Source organism: Trichosurus vulpecula, chromosome 1 (genome assembly GCF_011100635.1).
Source record: "Trichosurus vulpecula isolate mTriVul1 chromosome 1, mTriVul1.pri, whole genome shotgun sequence".
NCBI lineage: Eukaryota > Metazoa > Chordata > Mammalia > Diprotodontia > Phalangeridae > Trichosurus > Trichosurus vulpecula.
Window position 1 is genome coordinate 196,898,870 of NC_050573.1, and position 22,070 is coordinate 196,920,939.

General features: G+C 36.6%; 1 protein-coding gene across 1 annotated transcript in view; it reads right to left on the reverse strand.

The window, feature by feature from the left end:
• CTDP1 (CTD phosphatase subunit 1) overlaps positions 1-22,070 on the reverse strand; it is a 189,418-nt gene that overhangs the window by 60,636 nt on the left and 106,712 nt on the right. Inside the window, exon 12 of the mRNA XM_036734913.1 lies at positions 4,056-4,228. Coding sequence (XP_036590808.1) covers positions 4,056-4,228 — 173 coding nt within the window. The remainder of the gene's footprint in view (positions 1-4,055; positions 4,229-22,070) is intronic.

The window sequence follows — 22,070 nt, forward strand, 5'->3', positions numbered from 1 at the left end:
TATTGGCAAAGATGACAAAAAAACCCCAAATTACAACTGTCATTCACTTAATAAGCTCTTTGTGAAGTGCTTATTATGTGCCAAATACTGTGCTAAGCTACGGTGATGCAAAGACAGACCAAAATAGGGTCTCTGTCCTTGAAGAGCTCACATTCTAATGCAGGAAACAATTTGCAAATAACTAAGTACACAAAAGACATACACAGAGAAGACAGAAGATGATTTCAGTGGAGAAGCACAAGCTGCAAACGAGTGGGGACAGGAGAGGCAAGGAGAGGTCTCCTGCAGAAGGTGGGATTTGAACTTGAGTCTTGAAGGAATCCAGGGAAAGGCACAGAGATGAGAGGGCAGATCTCTCCAGGCCTGGGAAATGGATATGGCAGAGCTGGGAGATGGAATGTCATGGAAGGAATGCTGAGGACTGGCAAAGCAGGAAGGTGTCAGCTTCTGAAGGGCTCGAGATGCCAAATGCATGATGTGAAGTAAAAAGGAGCCATTGGAGTTTATGTAGGAGGTGTGGAATGACTTTAGGAAAATCATTTTAGCAGCTGAGTGCCAGATGGATTGGAGTGGGGAGAAAGCTGAGGTAGGGAGACCATCTAGAAGGTTACTGCAATAGTCCAAGAAAAAGGTGATGAGGGCTTCCAGATTAGGGAATGAAACCTGAAGACAACTCAGTTGGAAAGACAAGGCAAGGCAAATCAAATTACTAGAGCTATTTTTGACCTCTCTGACTTCCTTCTAGACTCAGCTCAAATGATACTTTATACAGGAGGCCTTTCTTGGTGCCCCGCCCCCCTTTTCCTCTCCCACCTAGTCAACCCTTTTCCTCTATAGTTACCTTCTTTCTACTCTGTGTGTATGGATCTATTGGTTCATATATTGTTTCCCTTATTACTATGTCAGCTCCTTGAGGACTAAGACCCTAGTTATGCCTCTCTCTGGATCCCAAGCACTTAGCATGGTATCTGGCATATCAGAAGTGCTTAATAAATGCTTGTTGATTGACACAACTAGCTCTAGCATTGATAGATCATATAAACCTGAACTAACATTCACAAAAAATAACTTAGGAAACAAAGGAAAGGAATTATCAACTTGGAACTTGAGAAAAGGATTCCCTCTATGAGTCTCATTTTTTCTTTTTGATTTAGCAATTTCTTCTCTGAAAATGTGACATAATTTACTCAGTCTGAAGCCTTGATGAAGGGGTAAATGCTAAGACAAGTCTGACTGAGAGCCACTATTAACTACAGGATTAATAAAGTCAGCATTAAGACTCAAATTGAGCAACTTTCCTTAAGTGCTGAAATCTATATAAATTTAGAAAGAAAAAACAAAAACAGTTGTATGCGACTGAAAAATCTTAGCTGGCACTTCTTTAGATTTCAATAGAGTTAATGAAATTCTACCCCCTGCATGGCATTATACAGGGTAGCAGGGCACTGAGAACAAGAAATGCCATATTGAGGTTTCTGCCAGAACCATTAATCCAGGTCTTACTGAAATACCACTCAAAGAATATATTTCTTTTAAAGTATTAGTACAATTGCTTCCAGATGAAAAATGCCCACCTCATCCAATGGACTCACCAGGAGAGAAGAAACAATTTGCAATGGCAATAATAACTTTTGCAAAAATTTTTTTTCCCAACATCTTCTCCAAAGGGAAGAAGAGCAACCTGCATGCATAGGTATACAGAAGGTATACATTTCCTCATCTTTCCTTCATGCTCCTGGGAGGGACAGCATTACTGCTCCAAGTCTTTATGTCATGAACTTTACCTCCTAGACACTAGGGAACCTATGTTCTGCAACAAATACCTGAATTTCCTGATAAACTTATGAACATTTAATGCAAAAGAATGTTTTATGTTACTGCTTTCCTCTCACCTGGTTCCCCACTATTTCTTGCAAAGGCGGTTAGGTGGATTAATAAAGTCAGTTAAGTGTTTTCTTCCTCACTGTTATTTTCGTAGCCCTTCCTATTCTCAAATATTACTGTGCAAGCCTAGGTAGTGCAGTCAGTCAATAGAGTGCTGGACCCAGGAGCTAAGAAGACCTGAATTCAAGTCCAGCTTCAGACGCTTACTGTGTGACTCTGGGCAAATCACTTAACCTATATTCCTCAGTTTCCTCATCTGTAAAATTGAGATAATCATAGCACCTACCTCTCAGAGATATTGTAATAATCAAATGAGATGTTTGCAATGTGCTTTTCAAACTTTAAAGCACTATATAAATGATATTATTACTTAAAACAAAGTTTAAAATTAGTTAATTTTCTCACAATTCCATTATTTGAACTTGGTAAAAATTATGTTACATGTTCCCTTATACTCACAGGTATGTCTATGTTTCAGGCTGCACTAAGGGGAATAGGGACACAATGTTAGTTAGATAATGAGATATCCAAAAGGAACAAATACTTTCAGATAAGATAAAGATAGACACTAAAACTTTAGTACTTAATTATATTAGTTGGACCTTTAGAATGAATTACTCCATTGCTGTAATATAGTCCATTCATTCAGAAAACATTTATTCTACGTACCAAGTCACTGTTTGCGGTCACAGACTTTACGTTGTCAGGAAAAACTTCTTGACAAGAGAAGCTATCAGAAAACGGAATTAACTGTTTGGGGAGTGACTGAGTTTCCTGACATGTGGATCTACAAGCTGGGAATGAATGACTGATCATTTGTCTGGGATGCTGCAGAAGGGACAAATGCTTTAAGTAGGGATTAGACCAGGTGACCTCCAAAGTCCCAACTAGGATTCTATAATTTCTTTCAGTAACTTACTATGGAGCAGGAGAAAGGAGGGGAAGAGGAGAAGAGAGTACACAGGACTTTATGGATGATGATGATGATGATGATGAATGTCATTATTATAACCAGCATTTACATAGTGCTTTAAGTTTTGCAAAGTATTTTGCAGATATTATCTCATTTGATCAACCCGACAACCCTGTGAGGTAAGTTCTATTATTAACCTCATTTAACAGATGAGGAAATTAAGGCTGAGAGGGCATAAATAACTTGTCCAGTGTCAAACGGCATCTGAGGGAGGATTCAAACTCAGGTCATCCTGACTCCGAAGTCCATCAATCTACCTACAACACCACCTACCTGCCTACTTTCCTTCGTAAAACAAACCATTCAATGTTTTTGGACAATTCTTGCTATGAGTTTGATTTCTTGTGCCTTCCATCAAGTATTAAAGTGTAGGGTGCTTTGGCATAGAGGACTGAAAAAGACTATTTCTACTGCATCTTCTGAATCTTGGTGAATAAAGTACAAATAGCTTCATGGTTGTCCCCTTGCCTAAGCTTCACTATTGTAGAGAGAGAGACAGATACCAAATAACAACAGAATGATGTTTGATATTGCCCTTGGTTCCCACATAAAACCAATGCCTCAGTTCCATTATTCATTTGCGTAAAGGGAACCTATGAACTAACCTTCCATTTAGCTGCAATCCTTTAAGTTTTCTAGCTTCATTTATAGCAAAAAAAAAAAAAAAAAAGTTGGAAAAGGAGATAGATGGAGTTAATAATCACAATTTTTAGATGATCTACATAACTATCATATGATAGACACACAAGGAATAACAGTAGTTAATCTCTTAGATGAATACTGTTAACTGTAAAACATTTCCTTTTGTACTCACAGAAGGAATAACAGTAGTTAATCTCTTAGATAAATTCAGTTAACTGCAAAACATTCCCTTTTGTACTATCTCATCTCTGTCAATCTGTTATTGTTTGTAAATACAGTGTGCACTGAACATCTGGTGTAAGTAAACAAAAATCAAACACTACCATATATTCCTTTCATACCAGATTATAACTAGCTTCTATTTTTGAAACTGAGACGAGATCATTTTGATGAAATTCAAGTTAATTAGTACTTATACCATTAATAGGTAAAACTCTTGAGAAAATAAAAGATTTTCAGATTTAAATCTGAAAAATTATACCAAAAAACAAAGCAAAGGCCCCCACAACATTAAATTCTAGTAATTTCTTTTTGTCTTCACATGTAGAATTCTTACCTGGGTATACTGCCTGTCAGGCTTCTTTCACTCGATGATGATGATCCAGGTCTTTGTTCAATTTTTGTTCCAAGATTTTCAGTTTCACCCTCCTGGGGTTTCTCTACCTCCTCTTCTAGCTTCTTCTTTTCAGTGTCACTGTCATCACTCCCTTCTCCTAAGATGTCATCAACCTATCAATTGATCAAGAGTCAATATACACATGAACTAATGCAAAATAAAGTAAGCAGAGCCAGGAAAACAACATACGCAATGACTACAACATTATGAATGGAAAGATTAACCACAAAACACACACACATATGTATGCACACACATCTTTTCTCAGCTCCTTTATAGAGGTTCGGAGTTGGTAAGTGTAGAATATTGCATATAAAGTCAGATTTTTTTAAGTGCTAACTGGTTTTACTGAATTATTTTTTCCTTATTCCTCTTTTTAAAAATTCTTTGTTATGATGAGTAGCTCTCTGGGAGGGGGAGGAATAGAGTGATAGGAATTTTAGGAGACATAAAAACAAAAATATCAGTAAAAATCCTTAAAAAGTTAATGTTTTCTTACAGGTTTTCTTATATAGTTACTAACTCAGATTTTAAAAATTTGTTTACCCAAAGAAAATAGAGCAGTAATTCAAAAATTTCTATTTTTAAAATCCACAAAAGACATAAAAGATATGAATTTTAGATGTTTATCAAAATTAATTAGACAATTAGTCCCATGATATAACTGCATGCTGAGACTTAAAGATGACCAGTAACACTTTAAAATTAGTTATGATAATATGAAGAATAACTATGAAAGGGCAGAAGTGAAATATGGTAGTATAAAGAGCACCAGATTTGGACTCAGAGGACCAATTACAGCAACTACTTAATAAATATGTGTTGAACTGAGTGTCACCATTAGCTTCTTAAAATATGAAAAGCGTGAAAGTCCACTGCAGGAGTGACTGACGGATCCTCTCACTAGCACTTTTTGCCCATTCTGCCCAGCCCACTCCTGAATAGTTTATAAAGAAAGTGCACAGAGACCATCAGTGTGGTTACACGGTGGGAAAGTAACCTTACAAAAACGCTTACTAGTTTTTGTAGGCCCAGTTATGCTAACTATTAATGTGTAATTGCTATGATTTTTTTTTTTACTAAAATCTGAAGGTTAAGTTGAACAGAACCAGTGTCATCCTTGGGCAAAGAAGTGTATCATAAGTTCACGTAACTTTCTTCTCCCACTCTTCTGTTCTCCACTTTACAACATACCCAGATTCCAATCAATGGTTCTAATACATTCTTTCCTTTTAATGCTCCCTTTATGATCCAGCTTCTGAAGTTGAAGTTGGTTTAGTTTGTACTGATTCACTTCTCTAACTCTACCATTCCTCTTAAACATCTCTTTCATTTCCCTATCTCTGCCTGTTTCTGTATTTAACTTAATATAGCTTTAAGCCAAATTATGTGTACACGTGCTGAACCCTCCTTTAATTCAGATAAGAATGAGGTTTGAGAGATGACTATCTATCCTCAGTCCCTTCTCCTTTCTCACACACCTCAAATGTGAGAAATACTAAGCTCCTCCCTCTTCCCAATTTCTTCACTAATATACTCCTTTTCTTTCTTCTCTCAAAATCAACAAGGTGGAACCAAACTACCCCTAAGTTGCACATTTGTCTTTTTAAAAAAAAAAATTCTTCTAAACTTAAATATACAAACACACAAAAGAGAAAAGAGGATTTTCTGTGAAACTGTCAATGTCCCCTCAATGTCTCCTGCTTTTTAAAAAGTGTAAAATAAATTCTAAGTGTTTCTTTCAAAATTGTCCTGGTTGTCTGTTCTTCTGTCTGAACTCTCTTACGTTAACAGTGTTTCTCATGTTTGTCTTCCTGTGACCCTTCAAGACAGTGGGATTTTGAAGGAATGTGTCTCTTTTCCCTCATCAAAATGTAAGTACTTGATCATCATTTAGCCCATTCCAATTTGTACTTTAAAGGTTTTACCCAACTCTTATATTTTTCTGAAGAATGCCTGAAAGTTCTCGTTGATTAAAGGGTCACATTTTCCCCCTGTAGGCTTATACTCAGTTTTTTCTCAATAAGCTACCTTTAGTTGTAATACTCAGTTCTTTTGCCTTTTTGAAAATCATATCCCAAGATTTCCTATTCTTTGCACTAGTTGCAGTATAGTCTTGTGTGATCTGATATGTAGCTCCTTGGTACTGAAACTTTCTTATTGGCTGCTTTATTTTTCTTTGAGAAGCTCGGAATTGTGGCTAAGATATTCCTGCTAGTTTTCTATTTGGGATTTCTTACAGGAAATGACAGGTGGTTCTTTCTAGTTTCTCTTTGTCCTCTAGTATTAATAGATCAGGGAATTTTTCTTTTATTATGTCTAGAAATATGATATCCAGGTTCTTTGAATGGCAATCTTTTTCATGGCATGTAATGATTCTTAAATTCTCTCTCTCTAGGTAAGCTGTATTTGGTACATTTAATATGTTTGAGTCTTTTTTTTTTTACATTGTTCTAATACTTCTTGATGTCTCAGGAATCACTGAATTCTCCATTATACTTAAAAAAAAAAGCAGTCTGTCATGTATACTCTCTGTTTTCAGTGGTATATTATTCTTCTCACTTTTCCCTCAAGACCTCAAATTTCATTTTTAATTTCTTACTTTATTTGTCTAGCCATTTTTAGAGTCCTCGTGGCCAAACCATTCTTTTTTCCACCTTGCAACCATACTTGGACTTGTGAAATTACTCTTTTCTTTTGGATTTCTCTTTGGCTTCTCTTAACTCACAGTATTTCTTCATTGTGCGCCATATGCTGCTCTGCTAACTCTTGTCTCCAGTCTTAGTTGCTAGACTGTGATTTTGTGCAAACACTATACTCTGCGTCCTTCCATAATCTTGGATGGGGGGTAAAGCGTATTTTCACTGTAGTCTGTTTCACCTCTGCATGGGTGGTTTAATATTAGGCCCCACCCACTGTAATTCTTGGCTTCTAACTTCCTTTCTAGTTGGCCCAATCCAGGTATTAGATTTTGCCAGTCACCGTCTCTTTCTCCTTTGACAATCCTTCATCAGAAGTTTATTCTGCTCCCTTGCTGTCCCAGTCAGAGAAGAGAGATTAAGCTGATCTCAGAAACCTGCAGGTCCCTGGAATACGTGATTATTTGTTGAGCCGGGCATGTCTCCTGATGTGCCTTCAAGGCCTCTGAAGCGTGCACTGGTAGGACCTGTTTCCCTGTATAGTGAACTACGGGGGTAGGATGATGACGATCCATTACTGCTCCTCTTCCAGGCCAGGGTCCAAATTCTGCAGGCTTCAGTGCTTATGCTGATTGACTTCCCCCTCAAGTTTTCCCTGTAAAGATATCCCCTCACTTTAGAGATGAGAAAACTGAAGCCCAAAGGCATTAAGTAACTAACTTAAAGTCAGATATTGGGGGGAAAGTGCAAATGCAAAACCAATATATGGCAACTGCAATCAAAGCTTGTTACAATTTTGATAAAAGAGGCATAAAAAGCAATACCGTCCAGCAGGGTTATTTTACACCTTTGTCGAGTTCGATATTGCCCAGAAGGAAGGAATCATGCATGGCCCATCCTCTGATAGTCTACATGGTAAAATATTTTAATATATGACGTAGAAAAATGTATCAAATCTCATCTCAAAGAGGTGATTTTAATAATGCTATATTAGAAATAAAATAGTGTGTTAGTTTACTGTTAACATGGCCATATATTCTCACAGTTAACAGAAAATATAGAAACATTTTATGCTAAGTAGTTGAATTTCATTTTAATATCATTATGGTTATGTTTAGGTTTTATTATTAGGTGGTTTCAAAAAGCCAAGTATAAAACCAAAAAGCCTTCCTGAAGAGACTAACAGGTGTTTAATAAAGAAAACCAAGTTCATTCTAAAATATCTTATTGGAATTTATTTGGCTGAACTTATCCATTGGTCGACTGATTGAATGATACTTTTTGTATTACTGAATTACATACAGAAGTATTGGTATGTCCTGATATTCAGTCTTGCCCAAGTATAGATAGAACATTTAATGTGAGAAATCTCCTATCACTAGATTGCTACTGCCAAATAGAAATATTCAAATTGTCCTCGGGTACTCAAACTGACCTACAGTGTCAGTGGGCTAAATTTCTGCATATTTGCTTTACACCAAATATATATGGCTGGGGGGAGGTTGGGAAGGGGGAAAGAACAGGACAAGAGAGGGAAAGGGGACACACACACACACATATACGTATAATCTGTCAATTGAGGGCAGACTAGCTAGGTTTGGAGAGGCTCACAACAAGGCTGGACACATAATTTTTTTTTTATGCACAGAAACTGTCAAAGACCATCTACAAAGACACAGAGGAATTAAGAACTATGTTGGTGGAAAGTGTACACTGAAAAAAATCCTTGAGATGCTGATTAATCAATTAGCACAGATAAAAGTACCTACTATGTACTAGGTACTGTGCAAGGTTCTGGGGCTACAAAAACAAAAGTGAAACAGTACTTGCCCTCTAGTCATGGAAAACAACATGTAGGCAATTTGGGGAGAAGGCACAAGCAGCCGAAGGAATTCGAAAAAGGTTTGTGTAAGTGGTGATGCTTGGGTATTGTGAAAGATAGGAGCCAGAAAGGAATTCATTCAGCACAGAGACAGATAAAGTTTCAAGTGTAAGGAATAATAAGAAATGGCCAGTTTTTCTGGACCATTCTATGTATACTTGGAGATTCTATCTGATCCAAGAAGTAATAGGGACCCACCAGAGTTTACTGAGAGAGGAATGACAAGGTCAGATTGAAGCTTTAGGAAAATCACTTAGGCTGTTGTTTAGAAAGTGGAGTGCAGGGAGGAGAGACTTGAGTCAAGGAGACTAACTGAAGATAATGATGACCATATGTCACTATCTTGTGTTTATACAGACAAATGGCAGGGATTTTACAGTCTTCAGGATTCTGCTGCTCTGAGCATATTTCCCCTACAGAGAACTTGTGGTAGAACTTCCAACATTTTAAAAATAAAGATCATTTAAATTAAGTCTGTTGAATAATTTATCCTCCTATTAAGTAATCACCATCATTATTATCGATGTTAAGGTGATCAACAAGTTGCTAAAGAACCAAGATTCCACAATAATTTACACAAGTCCACAATAAAATATGGTCAGGTTTTGTTGGCAGAACATTTTTTTAGCACAATAAAACCATCTCTTTACATAGCTTAAGTCACCAACTGAAAATATTCAATACGGTTATCCAAAATTAGTACACAATTTCTACTGTCTATGGGCACAGGTTAAAAAGTATTAGAAACCACTGTCTGAACAGTGGCTGAACAAGCTGTGGTATATGAAGGTGATGGAATACTATTGTGCCATAAGAAATGGGGATGATGCAGACTTCATAACAACCTGGAAAAACCTACACGACATAATGCTGAGTGAGCAGAGCAGAGCCAGGAGAACGTTGTGCACAGCCACAGATATATGGATTCCGTGAGGACCAACCCTGACATACTGCGCTTTTCTCAGCAACCTAAGGGGCAAGGACAACTCCAGGGGACTCACGATGGAGAATGCTATCTTCATCGAGACAAAGAACTGCGAAGTTTGAATACAGACTGAGGCACACTACATGCTCGCCTTTTCTGCTTCTCTTTTGTTTTTGTTTTTGGTTTTTTTTTTTTTTTTGGTTCTGTTTCTTCTTTCTCATGATTCATTCCATTGGTCAAGGTTCTTCTCCACGACTTGACTAGTGCATAAATTAATTCAATGCGAAGTTATACATGACAGTTATATGAGACTTCATGCCGTCTTGGGGAGGGAAGGGGGAGGGAGGGAAGAAAAACTGGAACTCAAGACTATGTAGAACCGTGTGTGGTAAACTAAAAATAAATAAAGAAATTTATAAAAAAAAAAAAAAGAAAGAAACCACTGTCTTTCTCATTTTAGATGAGTTTGATTGTCAGGGAATGACCAGTCAGCATTTACATGCAAGATTTTTTTTTTCACGGTAGAAATGTTTGTATGTTTGCTTGTTTAAAACAGATGTCACATGTCACTTCTGCTCGATAGGAACAGATTCTGTTGATATTTTTTTAACTAGCAATGTTAGATATCTATAGAAGATAAAGTGGAAATAATATTTGGAGCCTACTACAATAGAAAAATAATATATACAATTTTCTTTGTAAACTTCAAAGTATGATCCATTAGTTATTATCATCATGCTGTAGTTCTAATTAAATTATAGGCAATGGGATATAAGTTTAACTGGCATAGATTCCTGTCTAAAATCTTTGGTTTTGAATGAAATGTTTTATTATATAGGTGAGAATGCAAAAAGAAAAGGAATTAAGACTGATAAATAAAAGGAGACTAAACCAGGAAAAAATTAGCCAGGAAAAGGAAGGAAGGGAAGAAAATGGAAATGTAAGAGAAGAGACAGAAAAGGAAGACAAAGGGTATAGAATAAGCAAAGTAGCTGAGTTTGTGGTCTTTGGTATGTTTCTATGGTACCTTAAATTAAAACTGTTCTCATTTACTTTTAGCCATGAGTTTTAACTTCCTCCTTTCTTTAACTCTTCTGTAAGTTTCTTAAAGACAGGTAGGTCATTTGACAAATTTGAGTTTCTTCTGCCTGTCTACTAACAGATATTGATAAATATCTGTTCAAATCAAATGTCAGTTTAAAAAAACAGTTCATATTCAAGCAAAAGAGAAAAGTAATCCACATCTCATCAGCAGCTCAGCAATAGGGAATTATAAACAACCTACAATGTATGAGTTCAAAAGAGGCAATGAAGATGGCACCATCCAAATGTCCTACATCCTAAACTCTATAGATACTTTTTATTAATTTGTTACTAAAAATTTCAAATAAAGATCACATAGAACTTGGTAGTATTTAAAAAGCATGTAGAACCAAAGTAAATGCATATTTTACATCTCTACCTCCTCTAGGTTAATTGCTTTTTTTTTTAAAGGTGAAACAAAATAAAAGAGGCAGAAGATAACTGCTAAATTCCCACTTGGGATGCTAAAATTTTATCTAAGCTATTAAAATATAAAGTTAATTATGCAAAAAAAATTTTCCCCTCATTAAGCTTGTTTCAACATGGCATAAGGAAGCAATAATGAGGAGAAAATGTTCTAATGTAGTGTTTTTGGCCTTGTTCACACTACATATTTGACATCGTTCAAAAAGGCTTTGACAGGGAATGCTTTGTTACAGGTTATCATGATTGTTCAAAAAACTCATTTCAAATGTGTGGTTTTTAAAAAATGAAAATGTGTTCATGATGTAGCTATTCTTAGCTAACATAAAAACTCAAAGATAACTATCACTGAAAGGAGAAAAAAATCTTATTCACATGAAGTTAATTACAAAATATTAAAACTAAAACCTTAGTATAACTTCAGAATAGGATAACTGAACTGTTTACTCTAAACAAATGCCTAAAATTATATGGAATCAAATGATTCATTTAACAGATATTTATTTATTGAAATAAAAGGTGTTTTTAAAAAATTTGGCCTCTGTGCAACAGTAGCGGTAAGGAGATAGAAGAGGGCTTATTATTCAGTATTGAAGAAGGCGGTATTGGATTTATAATTGGGGGTAGGTGGAAAGGAAAAGGAAGATAAATACACATGGTACAAAATAAATCATTTGAGATACCTTAGAGTCTAACTTCCTCACTAATATTGCATAGAAGGGATAAAGAATGGTATGCAGCATGATTTCCATTCCACTTTTCTATAAACCATTCCCAGAGGAACTTTCTTCTCCCAAGACCACCTGCTTTCTCTCTCTGGTCTTGCAATGTTACTTTGGGGAGGAACACATAGAGAATGAAGAACACCACAGCAGAACTGTGCTTGGGGCAGTGTCCCTACTGCTGTGACATAAAGGAGTTCAGGACAGGACTGTGAAAATAAGAGAACAGCCAAAGAAGAGAGAAGGATGAAGAGAAAAGCATGATAGTGTATATGCAAGGCATTAAGGTGATCACGTGAGTATGTATGTGCTTTTTTGTAATGTGAAGAAGCCAATTCAGGGGAGCTTTCCTTCAGGGCTACACAGGCAACTTCAAATGACAAATAATGTAAGTAAAACTTACTGAATTGAGAAGAAATAATAAAAATAGAATAGCTGGAACATAGCCCTTGTCAAGCAAATAATGTCCTCGGTTTCCATCTTACCCCATTCCTACTCAATGTTGGGGGTAGGAGAGATTTAATCTACATAAGGTATGCTGAAGTGATCTCATTTTCTTTCAGTAGATTGACCTATGATCTGCGTCATCTATTTTCAGTCAACTGTTTAATGGCCATGCAAGTAGGTCAGTGAGGCTTCATGGCAAAATGAAATATGGTTTTCATAAAGTCACTATTAAGGCATAAAAATGTTGCTTCATTTTGTACCAATTTTCAAAAAATCAGTAAGAGACTACTGATCTGTTTAGAATCAAAATGCAGCTGGACAAAGGCTATGACTTCTATACTAAAATCAAATACTTCCCAAAACGAGTAAGAAAAAATGTTCCAAGACAAACCTAGAGTACTCTAACACGAGGTCAGAAAATAATAAGCTTGGGACAGACCTGACATTCAGCTTACTGCAGTACACATCAGAGACGGATTATCAAAAGAGAATATGGGGGAATCTGTTTATAATACAACTGTCACAGAGTTAACATTTTAAAAATTCATTTGGCCTTAGAATAAGATATTATTAGTTGCTGGGAGAAGAGGCAGTAATATAGGTATGTGCTTTCCTCATAATACTTTAAGTAATATATGCAAAGCTTGGAATGGGATGATCTAATTTTTGCTATAAGTGCATAACTTTTTTGTCCCCACAAACCTTCACATGAATAAAAAATGAAAGTGTCAGCAAAGACTCACTATATATTCCCTGTCTGCTAGGCCTTAGTAGAAATCACATCCACAAGAAGAAAAGGAAAGACTTATTCGATCTGTTATTTGAGATTCCAGATAAGTACAATTAAAGCAATGTGGAGAATCATGTCTTTTCTAAATTAACTACAGGTTCTGAAATGTTACTGAAAATATGTAGTTAAAATATTAGGATAAGTGTTGACAATGCAGAGGAAAAAGCAACAAAAGAAACATCTGCTGATGTAAAAGTAATGTCAAAAATCACTGTTCACAAATCTGATCATACCACTAAAAACACAGTAATAAGATTTACTATTTTTGATGCACATAAACTCTTCACTAAATAAAGTAAGAATACATCACTGAAAGAATTGAGAGTACAAGGAAACATTTACACAAAGAATATCAATTAGTGTTCACCAGATCTAATAATTGCTGATATTTGTTTAGTACCAAGTTTATATACCTGATCTCATTTCACCCTTTAAACAAGCTTATGAGGTAAATACAGCAGGTATTATAGTCCTATTTTACAGATAAAATGAGGCTCAGAGAGCATGGGTAATTTGTCCAAGGCCAAAAAGCTATTAAGTATCAGACCCAAGAGTCAAATCTAAGATTCTCCTAAGTCCAGTGGTCTTTTCATTATAGAAGTTAAAACACTGATACTTGTGGAAGAACCAATGCAAAGTTCTAAGGAGAAGAGAATGTCTTTGGCATCGTACAAACTTGCTTCATTCACATTTCAATACCTTAAAGAATTAGGGTGGGCATATCAGTGTCTCATTAAAAACACATACTTTGTTCTAAGAAAAAGACATCTCTTACACAATTCACATATGAATATGCACTGTGGTTAATACTTCACGGGGAGGAAGAGGCAATTATGTGAAGAGAGATTTTTCATCAGATCATACTGGCGCCACACTGAGAACAGCTGCTGTACTCAAATGAAGACAATGTGGCGATGTGAAAAGATCACAGCAGTTATTATCGAGACTTTTCCATCAGAAACCACGTCAGTGTCAGGGAATTTTATAAAGTGAGTAGAGCAGTTTAACCTATAGCAGGAGTTAATACCACTATTACTGCCTGAGAATCTATCATTTAGACCTGTTGCTCTGGGTAATGATAGGGCTGAATTTGAAAAACATATTAGTTATGAACTGTAATTAGCTCACACCAAACTGCCTTTTCATTTTTCATTCATTAGTTGTAACAGTCCCAGCAATGCCTGAGATTCATAACTTCCTCTCTATTACAGCCTCATCCTAGACCAGGCTCTCATCACCTAATACCTGGACAATATAATAATAATAATAGTCATATTAACTGATGATGGTGAGTCTAGTTTCTTCAATACAAACTATTATGTGAACTCTCAATCTGTTCCACCACATCATTCCCAGACAAAAGAAGGAACCTCCACATTTGCACTGACATCACATCTAAGATCCTAATACACTCCTACTTAATCTGGCCCAACTTACCTGTCTGGCTTTACTGTCCACTATTCTCTAACACAAATCCTCTATTTTGACTGCTCTGGTTTCCTTATTGTACTCTACATAAAGTTCATTTTCATTGTCATCCCTTTGCTTTTCTTCCAACCTTGAACAAGGACACCAATAATAACAGCTAGCATTTACACAGTGCTTTAAGGTTTGCAAAGCACTTCACATATTTTAACTCACTTGATCCTCATAATAACCCTGTGAGGTAGGTGCTAATATCATCATCCCAATTTTACAGATGAGGAAATTGGGACACAATACTGAAAGGTTAAGTGACTTGCCCAGGGTCACACTGCTAGTAAGTGTCTGAGTCAGGATTTAAATTCAGGTTTTCTTGACTCCAAGTCCCAGACTGTGTCCTTTTGCTACCTATCAGTTTCCAACCCTTCTGTCTCACCAAAGTCAACTAACGACTTGCTCCTAATTTTCTGTAGGTTTTTTTCACTTTATATGTGCTACAAGAAGCACCCTCTCTACCATGACCAATCATGTCCTTGCTAACAAATCCTACATCCTTTTTTCAACTGACATCCAGTTGATCTCTGTGAAGCGTTGACATAGAGACTATAGCTAAAACCACAGGCACTAATGAAATCATCAAGAGAGAGTATACATGGAACAGCTAGGTGGCGCAGTGAGTACAGCACCAACCCTGGAGTCAGGAGGACCTGAGTTCAAATCTGACCTCAGACACTTGGCACACTTACTAGCTGTGTGACCTTGGAGAGAAACTATACAGAGCAAAGGACCAAGGACAGAGCTTTGGTGCACACCCACACCTTAGAGAGGTTGGAGGAGGGGGTAGACATGAATAAGTGATCTAGCAATACAGACTGGGAAGAAACAGCCAATGAAATAGGAGAAACAGTAAAAAACAAGCGATGTTACTAAAACCTGAGTGAATATTGTGTCCGGGAATAGAGAGTTCTTAGCAGCATCAAAATGCTGTAGAGGTCAAGAAGGCTGAAAACTGAGAAAGGGCAATTTGGCAATTAAGAGATGAGTGGTAACCTTGGAAACAGCAGAATCAATTTAGCAATGAAGGTAGAAATCAAATTGCCAATCTATGAGAAAATGAACATTTGTTAATGGATAGATTCTTCTTTTAACACTGTCTCTTTCATTCATCAACCTAGCTCAAAAAAAAAAAAGACTCGATATGAAATAGAGTCCACAATTTAAACTCTAATACAGGTAACAGATATATAATATTATTATGACTCACTCAGAATGACTATATGTGGAAAATGTGATGGAAGATTTTTAGGTGATAAGATTTTTATGTGATATCAAGCAATAAACAGAAGTGAGTCAAAGGAAAAATGAATTCTGCCTTTGTTTCGCTACTTTTAAATATTTCAAAGAATGACACAGCACTAGATCAATACATATCTTTACTTAAGATGAAATCTCTTTTGGGACAACATAATGAAAATAAATACAGTTCTTAGTATGCACATACACACACACAGTATTCAAATTATTCAATTAGGTCTTTTTTGGAAAAGAATCCAATTTTCATATAAATTTTATCTTAATCACATTTCTCTGAATCAGTGGGAAGTACACAACCTATTAACTTTTTAAAAGGCATAACAAACAACATTCGCTGGGTGGAAATCAAATTGGTCACTTAGCACATCATCTAAACATAATTAACCTTGTTTAAAGGGATTAAAAAAAACTGCCACTGCTCTTGGGCTGCAAAGAAGAAATTTAGGGTGTTTTTTTTTAACTTCTTACTATTTTTGAAAATCGCAGTGAGTGCCTGTTTCCCTTGTACCAACAGAAAACCATTTCTGAGACTTGCTAAAACATTTTTTATTTAATAGAAAGGATATAATTTGAATTTTTAAAATTTGGTAAGAAAACACTTTGTTTGCCATGACAAATATTTATGCTACCAAACAACGTAAACTATTCTAACTCTGCTTTCCAAAACTAGAAAAGAAATTATCTGAAAAAAGTCCATTTTTAAGAATTCTGTGTCATTCATTCTCTTACAGCTGATTAGCTGCCTTGCCCTTGGTAATGAAGGCTACATTTCTATTAGCTGGAACAATAAGGCAATTGTAAGATGTTTATATCCCCATGGTGGGACACATGCAAAGTGAAGAGATCTATTCACAAGTAATAACAGACTCTTAATTGGCAGGTGCACGTGTTTCTAGACAGGCTTTTTGACAAGTTTCATAGATTTCCTCACCTAAATAGCTTACTTCCCTAGTTGGAAATGAGGACCAAAATTATTTATTGGATTTTTACACAGATAAAGTTTTGTTATAACAAATGTTACAGAGCAGAAGCCTATATAGCATTTTAGCAGACACAAGAAGTTCTATTTAACAAATAATTATATAAATATTTTCTTCGGTTAATGTCCATAGTGACTGATTTACCTACGTTATGTTTATATATTCACACCTTGGGTTTTGCTTTAAGCCTAAATCTTCGTTTCTTAGGAACCTGGCTTCACAAATTCACAGAATTTCAGAACTGGACAGGTACTTGGTGCCCACCTGATCTAACCTACACCCAAGAAAGAATTCCCTCTACAATATACCTGAAAAATACTTATTCAATCTTTGCTCAAAGACTTCGAATGAAGAAAGCGGGGGGAAGTGATTACCCTGCAAAGTCATAAATACCAATCTGAATTGGGCCCTTGGTTGCAAAGTAGTCCTTTTATTTAACTTCAATTCCCTACCTCTCTCCCAAAGAAGTCAATCCAAATCTGTTACTTCAAGCATCCCATAACTTCCCCTCCATTCTCTCTCAACTGAGGATTTTAACTTTTATTTTGCTGAGAATATGGTGGTAATTAAATGTGTGCTCTCACTTTTTCCATTCTTTCCATCTTATTTATTATACTTTTGTCCTTTACCCCAGTCTCTGACAAAAAGGTAGCCCTTCTCCTTGCCAAAGTCAACCCCAATACATTCGTGTGCCCTTGAACCTATACCTTCTTGTCTTCTCTAGCAGAATGCATCTTCCCTTTCCCTCTTCTGTTACTTTTTTCCATCTTCAAAAATGCCCAAGTCTCTCCTATCCTTAAAAAAAAACACCCTTCACCAGACCCCACTCTCCCTTCAAGCAATTTCTCTTCCCTTTCCCAAACTCCTTAAAATAAACAAATGAATAAATAAATAAGTAAAGGAGCTATCTACACTGCCTGCCTCCATCTCCTCTCCTCAACTCTTTGCAATCTAGCTTCTGACCTCGTCACTTTGGTAACTTTGAGCTAAAATTGTTCTCTCCAAAGTTACCAATGATCTTGAAATGGCTCAACCTAATAGTCTTTTCTCAGTCCTCATCCTTCTTGACCTGTTGCATTTGACATTGATGATCACATTTTCCAGCTGCACATACACTTTCTGTTTTCTGGGTCTGTGACATTACTCTGTCCAGGTTCTCCTTCTATTTGCCCTTATGTCTTTTTTGCCGTCTCATTATCCAAAAAGCTCTCCATAATTGTGAGTGTTCCCTGAGGTTCTGCCCTAAGCCTATTTCTCCTCTCGCTCTAGAGTTTCCCTCTTGGCAACCCCAACTCTATGCAGACGACTTATGATCTATACATAACATACCCCAGTCTCTCATCACCAATTTCCTATTGTGTATTTCCAACTGGATATGCTGGACACATCCCAAATGTAACATGTCTAAAGCTTCACTCATTTTCCCCCCCAAACCTTCCCCTCTTCCAAACTTTCACATTTCTGTTGAAGGCACCACTATACTTCTAGTCTCCCAAGTTAACAACTTTGGTATTACTTTCAACTTCTCATATATCCACTTCACGGTCAATTCTTGTCATTTCTACCTTCACAAAATCATCTATATATGTTTCCCTCTTTCCACTCACACAACGAACACCCTTCTGCAGGCCCTTGTCATCTTTCACTTAGATTATTGCAAAAGCCTCCTAACTGGCCTTCTGGCCCAAGGCTCTCACCTCTCTAGTGATATTGATGCCAAAGTAATTTTCCATTAAGTGAGATCTTTTTGGATCTATCATATACACATGTACACATACACACAAGTGTATTCATAAGTCTGTCTACATGCATACATACACACATCATATTATGAACCTTTAATGCCAGCTAAATCCTCAACTAGTAAAAAGCATCATCTTAAACATCTAACAGCAACAGGTCTATCAGATAATAGAGTTGTGCACACAAATTCTTTAATCTTAGGTGTAACAAGCAGCAACACAACACAGATCAAGAGTTGTAAATTGAACAGCGAATGTCAAACTTGTCATTTTTTTGGGACAAAAGTTTTTCATAACAGCGGGGGCTCTACTCTACATTTCTTATATAATCCATACCTATTAGCACTTGCATATGTTTGATAAATGCTTAGAAAATAAAGGGAAACTATCCCACTGAGCATTTTTGTACTGATGAAAGCAAAGATGCTGAGTATAGACATTAGAGAAAAAAAAATAATGGCGCTTGGAACAAACTACTTAGCAGACAAAAGTATAATACTTTCTCCTAGGGAAACAGAGCAAAATAGTTAATTAATCTGTTGATTAAAATTTCTTCAATGCTCTTGTGCCAATCCAGTGCAAATAACTGAAATCTCCCTTCTGGTGGGAGGGAAGCAACTAGAGACCTCTGGTCATTTCTCTCCTCCATCCTACAGGGTTTTTATGGCTGTTGCTTTGGCTTCTGTACCTCATTACCAAGTAGAAAAATGTGACCTTAAAAAAAAAAAATTCCCTCCCTCACCTCATGTCTCCCATTGCTATCCTCCCCAGCCCTAAATCTTAACATCTCACTTCAACTTTGGCCACCTTATCCATTATACCCTCTGGATTCCCAGTCCGTAACAAATAATCTTTCCTTCATTTTAGATTTCTTCCTGTCTTCTTCCTTCCAATCTTTTGGCCCTCAGAAACCTGGCTTCACATAGATCATACTATATCATGCCATAATATATATCACTGACTACATCTTCTTTCATACTTCCTATCACACCAGTCTTTTGTGTTACAGGGTCATTTCTAAAATCCTGGGTTGTCACCATCACTCAACAACCTTTCCTCCTCCTCTGAAGTTCAAAATTTTGTTTAATCCTCTAGATCTAATATATCTAGGCAGTTTTCATAAACGGTTTCTTAACACATGGAGTTCAAGTTACTGTTTGGTTATGCATTTCAGGACATCTAATGGCACTTATATAATTTCTTCCTTGACCTATTTCCCAGGTCAGTTGTTTGGAATAGCAGACACCTTAAGCTTTCTTCTAATTTTTTTAAACCTCAATTTGTTCTAATATCTCTTGTCTCCTAAAGTGATTGAGTTCTGTTCATTCTGTTTTTTAGGTAATGTACTATTTAAGTTTTTTCACTTTTTGTTCTAAGATAGTCAACCTCCTTTCAATTTTTTCCTTTTAAAGTCTCATCTTATTTATAATATAATTTTAAAAATTTCATTTCGTTATGTCCAGTAACCATCATAGTCCTTGTATTCAAACCATTTTTTTCCTCTGAAGCTCTGCTTGAAGTTACTCTTGTATTTACCTCTGGGGCTTATTTTAACCCACAGTATTTTTTTATTGTTTGAAATTTTCTTCTGTTTTCTCATGTTTTCACCTTCAGTTCTTGGATTAGGATTTTTGCATTCTGGCAAGTCATTCTTGTATAGGTTGAGTAGGCTTTTAAAAAAAGTCTCATTTCCTAGTTCTAGTTTGGACACTGCCGTTGCTGCCAATCTAGATGAGGTAGTTGGTAGAAAGCCCTATGATCTGCCTCTATTTTCAACCAGTTTCTTGGTTGTCCACCAGAGGTTCTGACCTCTGCTGGCCTTTCTTCTTCCCCTTGAATGACTTCCAATCAGGAGTTGGTTTCATCCCCTGCTGGGGCCATGACAAGCTCCATGTTGGAGATTACACTGGTCTCCTACAATCTTCCTTGCCCTGATGCTATGCTTAGTTGGCCTTGTTCTCTTCTATGGATCAAAGTGCTTTTTTTGGGGTGGGGGGGCGGTAATGTCAAACTTATTTATTGTTTTTTTTTTAAAGTTTGAGTTCTAAATCCTCTCCCTCTAGCCCCTCCCCCACCTACTGAGAAGGCAAGCAGTATGATATCAATTATATATGTGAAATCATTCAAAATATATTTCTATATTAGCCATGTTGCAAAAAAAGTAAGAAAAATAAAGTAAAAAATATATGCTTCCATTTGCACTAAGGAAGTCAACATTACCTCTTTAGAGGTAAATAGGATTTTTTTATCATGAGTCCTTCAGAATGAGTCCTTGTACCACTGTATTGATCAGAGTAGCTGTCTTTCATTACAATATCACTGTTAACTTTTGAATTGTTCTCCTGGTTCTGCTCACTTTACTCTGCATCAATTCATATAGGTCTTCCTAGGTTTTTTCTGAAAGCATCCCAATCATCATTTCTTACAGAACAATGGTATTCCATCACAATCATGCCACAACTTGCTCAGCCATTCCCCAATTGATGCACATCCCCTCAATTTCCAGTTCTTTGCCACCACAACAAAGAGCTGCTTTCAATATTTTTGTGCATATATGTCCTTTTCGTTTGATCTCTTTGGGACATAGGCCTAGCAGTGGTATTGCTGGGTCAAAGGGTATGCATAGTTTTATAGCCCTTTGGGTACAGTTCCAGATTGCTTTCCAGAATAGCTGAATCAGTTCAGGACTCCACCAACAGTGCATTAATGTCCCAATTTTTCCACATCCCTTCTGTCATTTGTGATTTTCCTTTTCAGTCATGTTAGCCAAACCCATAGGTGTGAGGTGGTACCTCAGAGTTGTTTTAATTCGCATTTACCCAGTCAGTGGTGAATTAGAGCATTTTTTCATATGACAATTGATACCTTTGATTTCTTCTTCTGAAAACTGCCTGTTAATATCCTTGGACCATTTATTATTTGGGGAATCACTTTTTTTTTTTAATAAATTTGACTCAGTTCCCTATAGCTTTGAGAAGTGAGGCCATTATCAGAGAAACTTGCTGTAAATTCCCCCATCCCTCACCAGTTGCCTGCTTTCCTTTTGATTTTGGCTGCGTTGGTTTTGTTTGGACAAAATCTTTTAACTTCATGTAATCAAAATCATTCATTTTACTTCTTTTGATCCTGTCTCTTGTTTGGTTATAAACTCTTTCTTTACCCATAGAACTAACAAGTAAAATATTCCCTGCTCCCCTAATTTGCTTATATCAGCCTTCATGTCTAAATCACGTACCCATTTTGACCACACCTGATTCAAGTGTTTTATGAAGTGCATGGCCAGGCCCTATATCTCTGCTTCTTCTGGGGTTTGGCTCTGTTTCTCATTTCTGTTCTGACATACCAGGATTAGGATCAGACTTCTGACTGCTGGAGCTCATGCTCACTTGCAACTTCTCTGAATATAGTGTTGGCTGGCTTCAGATTCAATTGAGTGAGCTCACACTTTTTTCTCTAGTGATCCTTATTCCCACCTCTTCATGTGTGACCTTTCTACAGACTCCGCAAACTTCTGGAATCTTTTTTTATGATGACCAAGCCACTGTACCACTTCCCAGCCATCTCCAAACCAGGCCACCACACATAT